The sequence below is a fragment of the Nanorana parkeri genome, unplaced genomic scaffold (assembly GCF_000935625.1).
Source record: "Nanorana parkeri isolate BGI_ZX_2015 unplaced genomic scaffold, ASM93562v1 scaffold169, whole genome shotgun sequence".
Lineage (NCBI taxonomy): Eukaryota > Metazoa > Chordata > Amphibia > Anura > Dicroglossidae > Nanorana > Nanorana parkeri.
The window spans coordinates 326,781-344,339 of record NW_017306437.1 but is presented as its reverse complement, the minus strand read 5'-3'; the positions used below and the strand labels follow the sequence as shown (position 1 = coordinate 344,339).

General features: G+C 41.1%; 1 protein-coding gene across 1 annotated transcript in view; it reads left to right on the top strand.

Annotated features, from left to right (window-relative positions):
- Nucleotides 1–17,157, top strand: part of ZMYM2 (zinc finger MYM-type containing 2) — a 73,486-nt gene extending 56,329 nt beyond the window's left edge. Inside the window, exons 13-24 of the mRNA XM_018554670.1 lie at nucleotides 833–956; nucleotides 3,276–3,391; nucleotides 4,944–5,250; nucleotides 5,344–5,397; nucleotides 5,481–5,588; nucleotides 8,491–8,585; nucleotides 9,776–9,914; nucleotides 10,015–10,160; nucleotides 11,708–11,822; nucleotides 13,833–14,084; nucleotides 14,162–14,282; nucleotides 16,601–17,157. Coding sequence (XP_018410172.1) covers nucleotides 833–956; nucleotides 3,276–3,391; nucleotides 4,944–5,250; nucleotides 5,344–5,397; nucleotides 5,481–5,588; nucleotides 8,491–8,585; nucleotides 9,776–9,914; nucleotides 10,015–10,160; nucleotides 11,708–11,822; nucleotides 13,833–14,084; nucleotides 14,162–14,282; nucleotides 16,601–16,793 — 1,770 coding nt within the window. The 3' untranslated portion in view covers nucleotides 16,794–17,157. The remainder of the gene's footprint in view (nucleotides 1–832; nucleotides 957–3,275; nucleotides 3,392–4,943; nucleotides 5,251–5,343; nucleotides 5,398–5,480; nucleotides 5,589–8,490; nucleotides 8,586–9,775; nucleotides 9,915–10,014; nucleotides 10,161–11,707; nucleotides 11,823–13,832; nucleotides 14,085–14,161; nucleotides 14,283–16,600) is intronic.
- Nucleotides 17,158–17,559: the final 402 nt, after the last annotated feature.

Genomic DNA, 17,559 nt, shown 5'->3' with positions numbered 1-17,559 from the left:
TTGCAGTGTGGCAAGGAGCATTAACTTGCTAAAAGAGGCCAATGCCATCAGCTTATATTTTCATGAAAGGATGTACTTGGTCAGCTACAATGTTTAGATAGGTGGTACATGTCAAAGTAACATCCACATGAATGGCAAGACCCAAGGTTTAAAATCAGAACATCGGCCAAAGCATCACATTGTCTCCGCTGTCTTCCCATAGTGCATCCTGGTGCCACCTCTTCCCAAGCAAGCGATACACACATACCCAGCCATCCACATGATGTAAAAAAGAAAAAAGTTATTCACCGGGCCAGGCCACCTCTTTCCATTGCTCTGAGGTCCAGTTCTGATGCTCACATGCCCATTGTAGGCGCTTTTAGGAGTGGACACAGTACACTGGGACGGTCTGTGGCTACTCAGCCCCATACACAACAAACTGCAATGCACTGTGTGTTCAGACACCTTTCTATTGGAACCAGCATTAACTTTTCAGTACTTAAGCTTCAATAGCTCTTCTATTAGATCAGGCTACACAGGCCAGCCTTCGATCCCCACGTGCATCAATGAGCCTTGGCCACCCATGCCGGTTCACCAATTTTTCGCTCTTGTCAAAGTCACTCAAATCCTTATGTTTGCCCATTTTTCTAAATTGTCAATTTCTTACTTCCAACACATCAACTTCAGGGACAAAATTTCCACTTGCTGCCAAATATGTCCGACCCACTTCCAGGTGCCATTGTAACAAGATAATCAATGCTATTCACTTCATCTCGCAGTCATAATGTTCAGTTTAATATATCAATATAAATTTTAGTTTCTCTATAATTTAGAAATGTTTCTCTCCTTTTAGGGTATAAACTGTACTCCTGCAGCACCTAAAGACATGAAGAATAAGGCAGTCTTGTGCAAGCCACTATCGATGACAAAGGCCACCTACTGCAAACCGCACATGCAGGCGAAGACTTGCCAGACAGGTAGTTTGTCAGTGTTTTAAATAAGTCTTCTTTGAATTAATTTAAAGGTAGCCATGTGCTTGGACAGTACCTACACTGATGTGTTTGCATTCCCACTGACTCAGATATCATCTTGAATAATATTTGAATGAATGCAGAGACTTTAGTGCCTAGCTCCCTCTGAACAAAAATAACCCACCCATCACTGTCCCAAAAACATACTTTCCATAATTTAAAAAAACGTGGCCTGCTGCATTCCCACATCCAGCGGGTGAGTTCCATCTTTCACCTAGCCGTGTCTGCATAGTTCACCACCATAGAGTTCTATGCAGGCACCTCTCAAGCATTTCCTGTATCAGAGAGGACCTCATAAGTCTTTGTGGATTGATTCCACAGGTGCGGCAAGGCAGATTAGTTTAGTAGGTCTTCTTTAAGAGAACTTGAGGGGCCAAAGTTGAGCACCTCAGGCCTGTAGGCAAGCAAATTAAGTTTGCGAACAAGCTGCTTCGTCCCTGTGATGTTTGGTTAAGGACTTTTTAATATTTTCAAACACAATACTATTTCTGACCACTGTTGTCAACATAGTTGTCAACTATTCTCGTTATCGATTAGTTGGGCGGGTGCAATAGCCAGCCTGCTATTGGCTATTGCAAAGTGGAATGGCTAATAGCGGACGGGCTTTTGCACCAGCCCATTACCTGCTGTATTTAAATGAAGCTGCCGCCTGCCGAATCTTGCCACTGGCAGCTATCATTCCCTTACGGAAGCTATTCAAGTGCCATGGGCTTAAAATACAATTATTTTTTTTAAAAATATATAAATGGTGTGAAAAAAGTCCTTTTTGGTTTCGGCCTGACAAATTCTGCTGCGGGAGTTAAGTTGCATTGCTATTTATTTAAATGCCGCCCCAAACGCACCTTCCACCCACAATGTGATTGCCCGCACTGAAACGCATGATACCACAATGCCGTGCGTTCCAGTGCAAAAAATTGTGCATGCAGTTTTATTCTGAAATAAACTTTAACACTGCATTTGTGTATTTTATTTAACATTTAAGAATGGTATTTGTTTAATTTATTTTATCTGATTAATGTAAAAAATTATCGGCCAAAAAATCGATTATGAAAATAATCATTAGTTGCAGCCCTAGATGAAACCATGTCATTTTATCAAAACTACAAATTGTTTCTTTTGTCATTTAGGGCCATTTTTATACCTTGCATGTTCTGTAATGCACATTTATAATATGTATTTTTGCATGCAATCTCAAATGTGCTTGTGCGCTTTAGTGTGTCCATGCCATTTTTAAAGCCATACATTTTCCAAAATGAGGGCATAGTTTTCAAGATTGAGGATTACCATTGTATAGCGTAGTAGAAACACACAATGGGCCAGCTGAATTAGGATTGGCAGTTGTTTAGGAATGGGAACAATTGGATGTGACATCTTATTTTGGTGCATTGCAAATTAAATGATTGTCTTCTTGCATATAGTTTATTTGGTGTGTAACTGTGTTTGCACCATCATTCCCTTGGCACGCTACTGCTCCTGCTCCTTTTTTTTTTTTCTTCTTATTACTGCAATTGGTGCTTTAGTTGGATCTTTCTTTTCAAAGCCTACAAACTGAACTAATATTTGGCACATCCAACAAAGCAGATTTCTGTGTGCACTGACAATATTTGATCTGCCCCAGTGTATTCATTTTTGTTAATTTCTATGGAGTACTGATGCACACTAAAAGAGCAGAGAGGATCTCTAAAATATACTGTATATACGAATTTAAACACAGTGATGTGAGGCCAGTACACGCCAATTGCGGTGCATTCCAGAGTGGTAGCAGATGGAACGCACAGTAATCGCACTCACAACTCCCCCTTCGTTCTGGTGCAGTAGAGGGCGTGGTGGAGCATTGAAGTCAATGCATGCATGCTGCACTTTTTTTGTGTTCACACTGGACCGGAACGCAGGTAATGTTTTGCCATGCGTCCGATCGCAGGGGGGTTGTGGGTGTGCGGCTGCGATACCACACCTCCTCCCTCCCTCCCTCTCTAGAATGAAGGGGTGAGTTTAGTATGCGATTTACTGTGTGTTGCAGCAGCTACACCACAATTGATGTGAACAGGCCCTCAGTCACTGAGCTGTGGATTTCCTATCATGACTAAAGTGTGGCTTACCACAGAGGTTTTTTAATTGCAGAGGGCCTTTGTATCCATGAAACCTACATTATGATAACGGAAGCCAATGTTTCAATAATTTTGCCTTTATTTTCTTATATTTTCAAATGTAGGAAGGAATGTAAACATGAGAACATGAGTTCATTTTTTATTTTATTTTATTTAGAGGAGGATCCTAACACAAAGTATGTTCCAGTGCCTATTCCAGTTCCAGTGTATGTGCCGGTGCCTATGAATCTTTACAGTCAAAATGTACCTGCTCCCACAGCAATACCTATCCCTGTAAGTATAAATAAAAAGGGGCATTTGTGGACATTTGTGCAGCTGGGTGGCAAATTGGTTTAGAATGTCCAATTCACAACTGTCGTGTCTTGTCTAGGGTCCACTTTCAGTGTCAACCTGTGGGCCTGGCATCTCTACAGAAATTATATGATCTACCTACCTATTTTTTAAAATCTTTGTACAGTCTTTCCCATATGACTTTATTTCCCCTAACTCGTCAGTTCCCGAAACTTTCAAGACACTTCTGTCTCCAAAGCTGCTCCTATCAGGGGTGTGGAATTCCTATCGCCCGACGCCCGGGACATGCAGTTCCCCCCCCCCCCCCCCTTGTATGCAAATAAACGCACACATAGGACATTGTGTGTGTGCGTTGAGTACTGCCGCCATTTCACTGTGTCGTATTGTGGTAGCGAGGCAGCAGAACTCTCCCACACGCACAATGTGCATTAAAGGGCAAGTTCACTTTCCCCAGGTAATATGGGAAAATGGAATTACCCGATCAAATCTGGCCTGGTCTCTCCCAAAACCCCCACCCCCCCGGCTATACTTACCTTTCGGCAAACAGTCCTTACCCTCCGCCGGTACAGGTGTGCTGTCCTTACCCCGTACTGTCCAGCGCAGTCCTGCCCTATGCATTTTGAATTTCGCTCGCAAATTGCAAGCACTCATTGGTAAGCGTGGTCTGGGGACCACGCTGACCACTGAGAAGCACTATTTAGCACAGACCAATACAGTTTTTATTAGGAATGCACAGATACAGAGTATTTGGGCAAGCACTTGTACTCGCCCAAATGCTTGATATCTTCTCCAATACCTGAACTTCTGGTCAGTATAGAGAAATATTTAAAGAGACTGCCCGGAGTGGTCACCTTCGACATGCTCCCCAGAAGCCATCGCACATACCCAAAGCATGTGACCTCTTTCCTTAATGCAATTCTCAGGCTTGCACAGCCAATTGCCAATCCCAAGCACAGTCCCTAATGGTCACCTTCCACACGCTCCCCCGAAGCCATCGCACATACCCAAAGCATGTGACCTTTTTTCCTTCATGCAATTTCCAGGCTTGCACAGCCAACTGCCATGCCCAAACACAGTCACGTGCGTAATGGGGTTGACATCACCAACGGTGTGTACGGTCCACTGCAGATCTTTCACACGGTTTGATTTCTAGAGGTATGGAGTGACGAGAAAGAGGCGTATGAGTGGGTCAGGGGGCCAGTAAGAGACTCTGTAAAAGTGCACTGAATGACCAAAGTAATAATCTCGATTTTAATTAGATATAAACAGTGATTAGGTGGCTCGTAACAAAAAAAAAAATCTCAGTCTACATGACTGATGTATTGGAGGCGGCCTATCAAATGTTTTTTCTCTGTTGTCCATTGAGGGACACCGCTATGAAGAATGCTTTTGAACATCCCTCTGTATCAGAATTCTTCTGAGGTGTGTCCCTCAATGGACTCCGAGAAAAGGATTTTATGGTAAGCGCTAAATCTTTTTTTTTTTTACTATTTAACTAGCTGATGAAGATAGTAATACTTTACCTGTCCTACAGGTTCCTATTCCTATTTTTGTGCCATGTGATTGGGACAAAATTAAAGAATTAAATGAAGAATTTAGGCTGAAAAACTTACACCAAGACATGAACCTAAAGGAAGAAGAGGATCTAAAAGTTGAACTGGAAAAGCAGGAGGACACACAGGATTCCATGTCATTTAAGGATGAAGACTTGGAAGAAGAGGAAAAATTAAAGGTAGAAGATCAGGGGGGCAGTAAAGTGACGTGGGATACACTGGTAGAAGATGAAAGTGAGCTTAAAGAAGATGATGACATTTTGAAAGAGGAAGTAAAGGAAGAAGATCTGAAAGAAGAAACAAATGAAGAAAATGATCTGAAAAGAGAAGAGGCGGTAACAGAAGTTAATCTGTCAAGTGAAAGCCCATTGCATCCTGTAGAAGTCCTGGATATAGAAGATCCTATAACTGATGAAAAGGAATTGTGTGATACTGGTATGTGGGCATAGACCTCATCACTCCCCAAGGGCGTCAGCAGATAGTTCAATTTAAACTAATACAGCTGTTTTTACCTGCAGATGAAATACAACCAGATGAATCCAAAAACTGCAGTGTCGACAGCCCCGCAAGCTTACCAGATATGCCATATGAGCCAGAACTAGACATTGAAGATGATTTTCCTAGAGGTGAGTTTACATTTTTGAACTTTTTTTTTCCACATCAATAAAACCTATTTATTCAGGACTTCAAGCATACACTGTGCTAAGGCCTTTAGGTGTTATACCTATCTGGGTCTGAAGATATCTTGGTTATGTTGTGCAAGTTTAGATATATCTGTGATTTGATTAGAAGGGGATAGGTTTTAAATTGGTAGACAATAATTATAACACTCTGGTTTGCTGGCACAATGAGCCTTAATGTTATCTTTATTTCTTTCTGTGTTCCCACTGGGGAGATTGAACCTCACTATTGGTCCTGGTGGCCAATGTCTCTGGAAAAAGTGATGGGAAATCAGAAATGTTACAAATGTGGCCAGGAAATTTTCTAATGTGTAGACTGGTTCTGTTTACAGCTGTCTAGAAGTATTCCATTCATTTTCTAGAGGTTTCCCCTCACTTTCAGTGATGTGTCTGGGGGATATAGTGAAGATATATCTATCTTATGTGAAGAAATGCACAACCTTACACTGGTTCCAAACATTCCCTACTATATTTAAAAAGTGATGTACTTTAAGGTATTGCATTTTTTGGGTGTATTCCATCTGTTTGGTGAGGGTTATGGGTCCTGTTCTGTAAGTGAACCTTTTCTGTGGCCTGCTCAGAAGCTCTAAATGCATTGAATGATGGTTCCCTCATTTGGTTGTGGAAGGTTAAAGGTATATCAGCTATTGACCAGCTCAGCAAACAGGAAAGGCACATTTTAAAACCATTCGATTTCTTTGCTAGTCATCCTACAAATATGCCTTTTGGAGAACATAGATGTGTATAGAAATCTTCTTTTTCAGTGTCTTGTTTTAGTTGAATAAATGATAGCATTTTATTGTCAAATTTCCTGTTTTCATGCAGCTAATTACAATGCAGTCCTAACCAGTTGGTATGAGGAGGGAGGACCGTTTTCTTATCTATTGACAGACACAGGACTTCCAAAGCAATGGGGGTATACTGCTACCCTAAATTTGACCCTAGTATGTTTGTTCGTGTATATAGTATATTCATGTATGGGAAGGGACTGATGTGAATGTACAATATATAAAGCGGTGCATATATTGGCAGCGCTATATAAATACCTGTAATAAATACAGTGAGGAACATGTTTTTTTTTCGATCCCCTGCAGATTTTGTAAGTTTGCCCACTTACAAAGAAATGAAAGGTATATAATTTTTATCATAGGTGTATTTTAAATGATAAAGACGGAATACCAACCGAAAAAACACATGATAAAAAATGTTATTAATTGAGTTACAGTTCAGTGAGTAAAATAAGTATTTGATCCCCTACCAACCAACAATAATTCTGGCTCCTCCCACAGACTGGCTATGTGGTACACAGATTAGTCCTGTCAATTTAAGAAGGTGCTCCTAACGACAACTTGTTAAGTATATAAAAGACATCTGTCCACAGAATCTCTTTCTTCCATTCAAACCTAACCACCATGGGCAAGACCTAAGGACTTTAGGGACAAGATTGTAGAGCTGCACAAGGCTGGAATGGGCTACAAGACTATTGGCAAGAAACTTGGTGAGAAGGAAACAACTGTTGGAGCGATTATTTGCAAATGGAAGGAATACAAAATAACACTTGCCATGTTTGGAGGAAGAAAAATGCTGACTATGCTTATTTTACAACATGTGACTGCCCGGTCATCGTGCACGAAACCGAGCGGATGGCTGGGTGGTCACGGAATCGCACACCACCGCCGATCGTGCAGTCAGTGCCATTATTGTCTAATGGCACCCCAGTCGTGCCAGGCAGATTGCACGTTTTCCTGCTGCAATACCACCGGGCGATGATCCCACACGATCACAGTTGAAAACACTGCGCGGTGCATGTCGTGAAAATAGTACAGCTACCTTTTTTCAGCGATTGCCAGGTGTCTTTTATATACATAACGAGTTGTCGTTAGGAGCACCTTCTTAAATTGACAGGACTAATCTGTGTATCACATAGCCAGTCTGTGGGAGGAGCCAGAATTATTGTTGGTTGGTAGGGAATCAAATACTTATTTTACTCCCTGAACTGCAACTCAATTTATAACATTTGTATCGTGTGTTATTTCTGGATTTTTGGGTGATATTCTGTCTCTATCATTTAAAATACACCCATGATAAAAATTATAGACCTTTCATTTCTTTGTAAGTGGGCAAACCTACAAAATCTGCAGGGGATCAAATCGTTATTTTCCAAACTGTAGGTATAACAAACTTATTTTTCTCCCGTTCATTGAAGGACACAGGGCAACAGATCATAGATCCTGTATGGTAGGGTAATATCGCCACCTGCAGGAGAAGGACGCTAGGCACAAAACTAAAGACCAATTACAGCCTAGGGGCGGCCCCTGCCGGTGGCCAAACCCCCCACCTGCTGACAAGTCTCCAGTTTTTTGCCTAGCGTCAGGAGTAAGGAGCTAAAAAAATTTTTACTTTCTTCCATTTGACTTGATTTTTCTTCTAGCAAGTGTCCCTGTTCTGTCCTTTTCAGTCGCTGGCCTTGCCGGCGTGGCTGTTGGAGGCCAGGTCCGGTGGTTGTCGGTTGTGGTCTTTCCACGCTGCTCAGGGCGTGCAATTGTGTCCTTCAATGAACGGAGAGAAAAGGATTTTACGGTGAGTACAAAAATCCTATTTTTGTCCTATAGCAAAAAAAAATTCATTCAGGTAGAAAAAAAGTAAACAACTGTTCCAGAACCTTTAAACCCCTGGGGGTAAACCTGTTGAGCATAAATTGCTCAAAGAAAACTTCAGGAAGTGCATGCATCTTGTAAACTTTTTTTTTAAAGAATCTGTAAATGCTAATGTGTATGTATCAGAATTTTCTTTAAATGTCTACATGTCTTATCTTCAAAAAGTTAATCCTGCAATCATTTCTTTACAGCTGCTGAAGAACTTGATACAGAAAGCGAGTTTCTTTTGCCTTCTGTTTTTGGGGAGGAGTATGAAGTGCAACCAAAACCCAAACCACTTAAAAAGGTATATAAATATATATTTTTTAGCTCTACTTGGACTTGACATATCGAAGGGCTTGTTCACACCAGTTGTGGTGCGTTCCAGAGCGGTAGCTGCAGGAACACACAGCAATCGCACTCTAAAATTCCCCCTTCGTTCTGCAGCGGCAGGGGGCGCGGCAGTGCATTGACGTCAATGGCACCGCAGCCAACCCAACAACACCGCCCCACGGCAAAATATATGCTGCGTTCTGTTGCACTGTGAATGCCAAAAATAGAGCATGCCGCATTTTTTAGCATTCGCAGTTGACCGTAATCCAGGCAATGTATTGCCAGGCGTCCGATCACACTGCAGGGGGGCGTGGCTGCGGTGCCATTGACTTCAGTGCACCGCCACGCCCCCCTACCTGCAGTGCCACAACAGCTTTACCCCCACACTGGGAGTCTATACCAGAAAAAGCTAACACCACACCAAAAAACATTCTTCATGCGATTGTTCAAAGTTTTGTAGCAATAAAGGATTAGGATTTTGTGATGTTTGGCATTTGTTAAACTTCTGTGATCAGTTTCAGCTACTAAAATGAGAAGCACTCCTGACCGCGCTGACCAATGAGTCGTGATTCTCAGTGGTCCGGTGGCCACTATGGCCAATGAGTGCTTGTTATTTGCAAGTGTAATTTGAAACGCATAGCTCAGAGCTGGGCTGGCGTGTACAGGTCATACACTGGCAGCTGCAGAAGGGAAGGAGTGAGCAGGGTGTGGTGGGGTAATTCCATTTTCCCAAATTTGCCTCGGAAAGTGGAATTACCATTTAAATACAATATTTGTGTAAAGATTTTTTAACAGATTAATGTAAACACTTCTGGCCTGAGTGTAATTAAAGAAATGTCATATATTTTCAGTTACAAAAGTCCAGCCTACTGTGTGGATTGTTGGCATTAACCAGTTGTGGACATTGGGCATATAAAGCATGCCCAAAACTTTATCTAAGTACCTTGGTTGCAACACGTACACCTTAGTCTTATTCAAAGCGATTGCTATACCTTGTTTTCTTGTACAAGCTGCATGGGGTGCACTGCTCTGTAATGCATAGGTATTCTATAGTACTCTATTCTTTTATGTAAGAAACCCATGGCCTCCCTGCCCTTATGATTGCATTTTACACAGATTTTTTGTTTTATCTGTTCTGTAACCTATAATTGCTCTGAATTTAAGGGACCGAAGAGGAAGGCAGTTTTGGATGACGGCTCTCTTCCTAAAAACTCTGAGTGTGCGTTTCCTCTCAAATTTTGCTATGGTGTCAGTGCTTGGAAGCATTGGGTTAAAACTACTCCTCAAGAAGAGCTTGGCGAAAGTAGGTTTAGCTTCTATCCTGTTGTATTCATCTTCCTATAGACTTTTTGGAACGTGTTCTTTCCTCAAGCTGATAGTAAAACACTTAATTTTGTTTTCAGCAGTGAAGTTAAAAGAGAATCTTCTGGAGCATACAGCGAGTGAGCTCAGTTATGGGCTATCACGGTTTGTGAAGGCGGTTCGAAGGCCGAATGGGGACAGCTATTCACCAGATAGCATCTATTATTTGTGTTTAGGGATTCAGGAGGTCAGTGCCATAATTCAGACTTGGCTTGTTTTGTAAAGCAAATGAAATGTAAAATTATATGAACCCATGAAAACAGCTATGGTGCCCAACAGGTTTCCCTCTAGAAGCTGTTACAGTTTTTGTACCAGTGAGGAGCCCCCTTTGCTAAAATGAATAAGTGAAGTTTGATCCTGTAGCAGGCAGGTAGCTGACGGATATTATTTTTAATGGAAGTGATCGGTCTAAAAGTAGCCAGTTATGACAAATTACCCTTATATGAGAATGTCGTAACTTGCCTCAAAATTACAAAAAAAAGGGGGATATATTGAGGGGAATTAATCAAAACTGGAGCAGGCAAAATCTAGAGCAGATGTATGTGACAACCAATCAGCCTCTTTCATTTTCTAATCTTAACTGAACAAACTAAACAGAGAAACTGATTGGTTGCCATAGGCAACTGCTCCATATTTTGTCTGCACCAGTTTTGATAAATTCATAAAATGTCTTTAACACTCTAAATAGGAAATTTGCTACCCTTGTGATTGTGAACCTGGCCCGGCCTAAACCATTGCTGTGTTAAAGTGCAGTGGTTGTGTTCACTATCCATGTAGTGCTTACTTGGGTCCTAGACTTCAGTTATGATCACTTCAGCTGTGATTAAGCATACCCCCTCTCCCCCCCCCCTTTCCCCCTTAACTATGATATTCAAGATCCATGTCACCTCACTAAGATTCTGGTTACAGTTTTGCACTGTTTACATTAGAAAGCTTTGAGCCCAGTTACCCCCCCTCCACCCCCCAAAAAAAAATTACTGTGGCATTAATAAACAATGTTGAATATACATGTCATTTATGTATGAAGAATACAGCCATTCTAATGTTATACCAATTTCTTTTAAATATTGCACCGTGCCAAGTCACACAAATCTAATGACCTTACTACTTTATTTCCTAATAAGGACCAGCAACCCTAAACCTGCAAGCTTTACTTTGTGCTGGATTAGTATTTAGTTATGACTTGGAAGTCATTTTTGTATTTGCAAAGTTACTTGTATAATACATTGAGCATAGGTTGTGCTGAACAAATCTTGCGTAAGCTGTATTTATAAAGTTAGACTTTTACTATTGGCAGCTTACTATTATTCTCCACCAGTCTTGAATCATGTCCTGTGCTGAGATTAAGTGGACGGCGTAGATGATTCTATTTTGAACAATTGATGATACTTGCAAAGCATGAACAACCTATTAATAAGGCAGGGTATTGGTTACAATATATACACTGCCATTACAGAAAATGCCAGTTCCCTGGTTGTCTTATTGATGTCATTGGTTTAGTCTTTCCCAGTGATCGGCCAATAACAAGTATGCAGATCAGAGGTGATTTTCATTCGCTGATGATTGTTCTGGGTTAGTTACCTAAACTACCCTAAGATAGCTCGGCAACTAGTATTTCTAGAAGGAGTTCAGCTATGGCTATTATAATCTCTCAGTACTTAATTCTTGAGCCTGTGACAAAGCGCAGCACATGTTTTGTGGTTTGATTTGTCTAATTATTGTTTATTTCCATAGTTCCTGTTTAGCAACAAGAGAACGGATAACATATTTAGCAATCCCGAGTATCTGGAGTTTGGAAAAGAATTTAATATTATCCTTAGAAGCTGGCAGCCGAGTATTCTTCCTGATGGTATGTGTTATTGGCATCTAACAATGCTGCCATGCTTTTGGCACATCCCTCTTTATAAAGGGGGGAGGAGTTAAAGCTCTAGATTAGCACTTAGACACATGTAAATCTCACTTGGTTCACAGCAGCAACAGGTGAGCAGAAGTAATGGGCGTGGGATGGCGATCAGAAGATGTGAATGCCATGTGATCATTCTGTAGAATAATCACACATATACATGCATGTGTGTATGCTATTGCTGCGCTGAGCATCCACTTACTTTAGGGGAACGACCTTTGATCAGCCCTGGGGCAGTGCAGGTTGGATAATTTAAATATGCCGAGATCAGTTGATTGTTTTTCAGCAGAAGTCTTATACTGCTCATGCAATTGATGGAGGTGCCCTCCGCACACCTTTCAGCAGTCCCGGCCAACAATCAAATAAATGGTGCTCGAAGTAACTTCACGGATGGCACCGGGCACATCTCTTGCCTTGAAGAAGGGACCCTGTGTGGCCCCGAAACGTCGGCTCATGTTGGATTTCTGTGACATCATTGTCCATTAAAAGGACTCATTCATTTTAACTTATGGAGTGCTGGTGACCTATTTTCTTCAATCTTATACTGCTCATGGTCATCCATTTGCTTTCCTCACAGATCACCCTGGCTCTTCAGACCTTGTGAGCCAAAAGAGCAACACCAACCTTTATGCATTATTAGGAATTTGTAAAGTACTGACAATTCTACTCCGTTTAAGTAGTTTTAAATTTATCACTGAAAGTGTTTTATCTTTTCCATAAGTACAGAAATAAGCTGGTTATGGTGTCAGAAATCCAGTAAACTCATAACTTCCTGTAGTGTGCTGACAGCAGTGTCCCTCTGCTGCACTGAGTAGGATCAGCCCTGCACGTGTCACCCCTCTTCAATGAGCACTGTCAACTAAAGACAGGGAAGAGTTACTAGCAGGATCACCAGATGGAAATAAAGGGGGGGGGAAGCCTGAAAAAAAGAAAACTAATGAGGCCAACACATCAAAGGACCGGCAATATAGTATTTTTTTTTCTTTGAGGTTAGATACTCTTCAAAACAAAGTCAGTCATTTATACTTTCATTCACGCAGTAATTACTCTTTAACCCCTTCGTGACTGACGACGTACAGTGTACGTCGCCAGCATCGGGGCTGTTTAAACAGACTCCCGGCGACTTTTGCCGCCGGGACTCTGTTTAAACTTGTAGAGCCGACTGTCATCTTTACAACAGAAGCGATCCTGGCGACTTACCTGTCGCCAGATCGCTTCTGCGTTCACGAAGAAGTGCGATCTGCACTTCAATAGCTTATTTCCAGTGTAAAGGTGACACTGAGGGTTTTTCTGTAAGTAAACCACACTTTTTCAGACCTTAGTCAGTAAGGTACCACCGACATAAAATGGTCCTGTCCAAAATGTCTCCTGAAGGCCTTGGTAGCGGCTCTGTAGTCAACAGGGTAACATTTAGCATACTCCTATGTCTGCCACCAACAGTTGTGAGAAGGGTTAGGAGATTCTTTCACACATTTCACACATTTCACACACCTTTTAGCTTCCCCTAGTACAACCCATGGTGCACCTGCTCCATTTGGAAGTCCTGTCTCTGTATAGTATACAGTGAACTTGTATGCCAAGTGTAATAATCTTTCAAAAGAACACACTATTTCCCCAAACAAGGAGATCCCACCACCACTTCAAATATGCCACAATATAGATAGAAAAATGTGTATTTATTTGCTAAATTTAAATATTTATCACACATTTATACATGTGTGATAAATATTTAAGTTTAGCAAACAAATACGCATTTTTTATCTATATTGTGGCATATTTGGAATGATGGTGGGATCTCCTTGTTTGGGGAAATACTGTGTTCTTTAGAATTACTATAGGAGACTCACCACCAGTTATTGTATTGTGACACGGTATAATTTATGACCTTTCCTCCCCGTTTATATTAATTTGTAATAATCTTTCTTTGTAGTATTCATGGGTGTTTTTGTCTTAAAGGCTCAATGTTCTCCAGAGTTGAAGAGGACTATTTGTGGCAAACAAACCAGCTTGGATCCCATTCTGCAATGACTCTACTTTTCACCCTCTGCTACTTCAATACTAAGTATTTTAATCTGAGGACCGTAGATCAGCACTTAAGACTTTCCTTTGGTACAATTTTAAAACAGTGGAAAGGAAATCCCTTAACACAAGAAAGAAAAGCTTGCCTCCAGTACCAAGTGTCTTCATTATGTGAAAGCGACAATGAAGGTAAGTGACATTGCTGTATACTATATGTACTGTGCTTTACATAACAGATTGCGTTAAAATCATGTTTTCTTTTAAAGATAAAGCTAGCTCTGGAAAAAGGAAACATGAGGATGATGAACCATTATATGAACAGATTGAAAACACAGCTGACCCATCTCGTTGTCCTGTGAAAATGTTTGAATACTATCTTTCTAAAAGGTAATGTAAAAGCATATTTTCATACTTTTCTTTGTTTTGCAAATTCCTTAGTGTATTTAAAACCAAAACGTTTTGCTGCCTGTACCCTGAGGGGAAGATTTCCCTTCAAGTTCTGTCCTGGTGACACAGCAGGAAATGTGAGTAAATCTCTCCTAAAGTGAATGTAATTTTCATTTTAGAGAGTTGTTATAAGGACAGATGTTCCCATTTGGACTTTCCCTTCCATCCCTGCCTCACAATTTTGGATTTCCCTTCACTTGTGACATTTTCATTAAGTGACAAATAGAGGCCTAGTGGGGACGCAGACAGAAATGCATGCTCCTTAAGATGCAAGTCCAGCAGGGTTATCATTGTTTTGGTGCTGACGCAACACATGTAAATCCTGTTGAATATGATGATAGGAAGGTGGGGTTTGACAGTATAGTATTCCATTTAATAAAAAGTTTGGTTGTTTGTTCAAGTTTAAAGATGGACACCCCCCATATCACTCAGCCTAGGTTGTCTAGGGTTACCATGGGCACAAGATTTTTCTACACATAGCTTAAAGCAGGGCTCAAAATTTCTGCTCGTTTTTGGCGAGTAAAAATAAGGTGAGGGCGAGTGGAAATTTGGGTCTCCAAGTACCGTACCGCGAGCCGGTACTATGTGGCCAGCTGACATGTCAGGCACGTGATCGCAGACCGCGTACCTGACTTGCGGGAGCAGCTCCACGGTCTGCATCTGTGTCGGATGCAGACCTTGGGGGAGGGGGGTTAATAAGGGGGCAGTATATTATTTTGTGTGTGGGGGAGGGGGGTTAATAAGGGGGCAGTATATTATTTTGTGTGCGGGGGGTGTAACGTTGTTGAGCAGTGTATTATTGTGCCGTACAGTAGAAGCGGTCGCACGCTGCCCGTACACCTGTCAGTTATCGTACGCTAATCGGCAGGTGTATGGGCACCTTTAGTGTATGTGTATATTAGGCCCCATTCACACCTACAGTATATTTCAGGTGTGATTAGAGATTACTGTGTCAGGAACTTGGGTTTTCCTGCAGCAGGAATCCCTAATCTGCCGTTTACAAGCGGCAACTATCACAAGATAAGAATTATCATAAGATTATTTAAGAGGGTGTGTTTAGGGGCGGAGTTAAGGCCGGTGCAGGGTTAAGGCAGTGACACACTGCACACGAAGCAGCGCGGAGCAGTGGCGCGCTGCCTTTGCGAGCAGTATGTCATGTCATTTTCTCCTGGGCACCTCAGCTGGCGAGAGCTCGCGGAGCTGAGCGTGCCGAGATGAACAATTTCAACTTCAGCCAATCGGCTCGCGCGTATAAAACGAGCCAATTGGATGAAGGTGCAGTCAATCATCTGACTGCACTCAGCTCACACACTGCACGCAAAGCTTCCTAGCTGGATAGCTTTGCTTCGCTCTGCACGGCTTCGCGTGCAGTGTGTCACGGTCTTAAGGGTTAGGTGGGGCAACTGGTGGCTAGTGACTCTTAAGGCCTGGCTAATAGCTCAGGACTTTAAATTTTGAGCCCTGGCTTAAAGTACATATTCAGCTTTCCACAATAATTTTCCTGTGTGAGCAAACATGCCTCTGAAGAAAACCTAGAAAAAAAAAAACAGACCGCAGGTTCATGCCCCGGAAATACGCTATGGTAGGCTGCCATTACAAGCAAATAACAAGTTTCCCATCAGAAACTCAGGGATGTTTCCTCTCTGCAATGTATAAGATAATGCAAAATGATTTGGGCAGCGGGGGTCTTTGAGAGCTTCTAGCTCAGTGCACAGTGTCTAAAGCTCAGTTCTTAGAGTTGCTGTGAACAGGTTGCATTGTCTATAGGGCTTTATGAATATATTGTTTAATGAACAGTGTTGTGTTAAAGAAAACAGGGTGGAAAACCACTCCGATAATCTGAAATGCCGCCATTTTCAAAGCACGGCTGAATTATCCTTCTGAAGTTTGTCAGATAATGGTCCATTCACTATAGGTGTTTACATCTGAGCTGCTTTGCTTTTCCCATACAAATCATGTTAATGCAAAAACAACTTGAAGCAACTAGAAAGCAAATCTAAGCATCTCAGAAACACCTGAAAGCACACTGGGGAGTTTATCAAATCTGGAGCAGTTGCCCATGGCAACCAATCAGCTTCTCCCTTCAGTTTGTTCAGTTAAGATTTAAAAATGAAACCGGGAAGCTGATTGGTTGCCGTGCACAGCTGCTCCAGATTTGATCAATTCCCTTCTATGCATTTCATTTTTTGAAGCGCATTTATGCGAGCCCCAAACATTGTAACAACATACATTTGATGTCTCTTCTTTTTCTGTTGTAGTCCCTCAAATCTTGATCAGAGAATGGATTTATTTTACTTGAATCCAGAAAGCTCCTCTACTTCCGAATCCCTCCTGTGGTTCACATCCTCTTCGCTGGATCGAAACACTTTGGAAAACATGCTACTACGGGTTTTACTAGTCAAGGATATTTATGACAAGAACAGTTATGAACTGGATGACGACACAGACTAAAAATTGCAAGTCCCTTAAGCAGTCACAAGAAAGGAAATAAACAGCATTAGATAGCCAAGCTGCTAGAATGAATTACTGAGAACTAAGAGTAAAAACATTTCATGTTTACTCCCCATGTATTTTATGAGTTTTGTAGCAGTGTACCCGATTTGGGTATTATAATGTAAATATCTGTGTGACATTTGCATTTTCCTGGTAGTGAATTTTAGGAGACATAACACACACACAACTCGTTGTTTTTTTTATTATTTATTTGAACTTAGGGATGTTTGTAACTTTTTACATGACCAGATCTGAATGAGAATGTGCCATGTATACTTGCTTTATCTCCATATTGCACAATTCTGCTGTCGAACGCTTTCTGATAAAAAAAAAAAATATTGGTAAAAAAAAAAGAAAGAAGGTTTTACCCAGGTTCCTAAATTCAATAACTCTCTATGCGTAGCAGTACTAAGATTTCCATAACACCGTTTTCATTTTTAAATTCCGATGTAAACTAATAGGGAATTGTTTTTATTTTTAGTTTGGAAGAAAACCCCTGTTGACTTATGTAGAAAACAAAAAAATCCACACCTGTACCAAAAATTAGACTATTGAAAATGCTTTCAATATTTGTGTACTGTAACTTGTATATATTGTGATTTTTTTTTTTTTTTTTTTTTCTTCCTTTTTTGTTTTTCTTGGGTTATTTTTTTTTTTCTCTCTCTCCAAGTCCCACCTTTTGCCATTCTGATTAAAACATTACCATGTATTTTCTTTTTGTGAT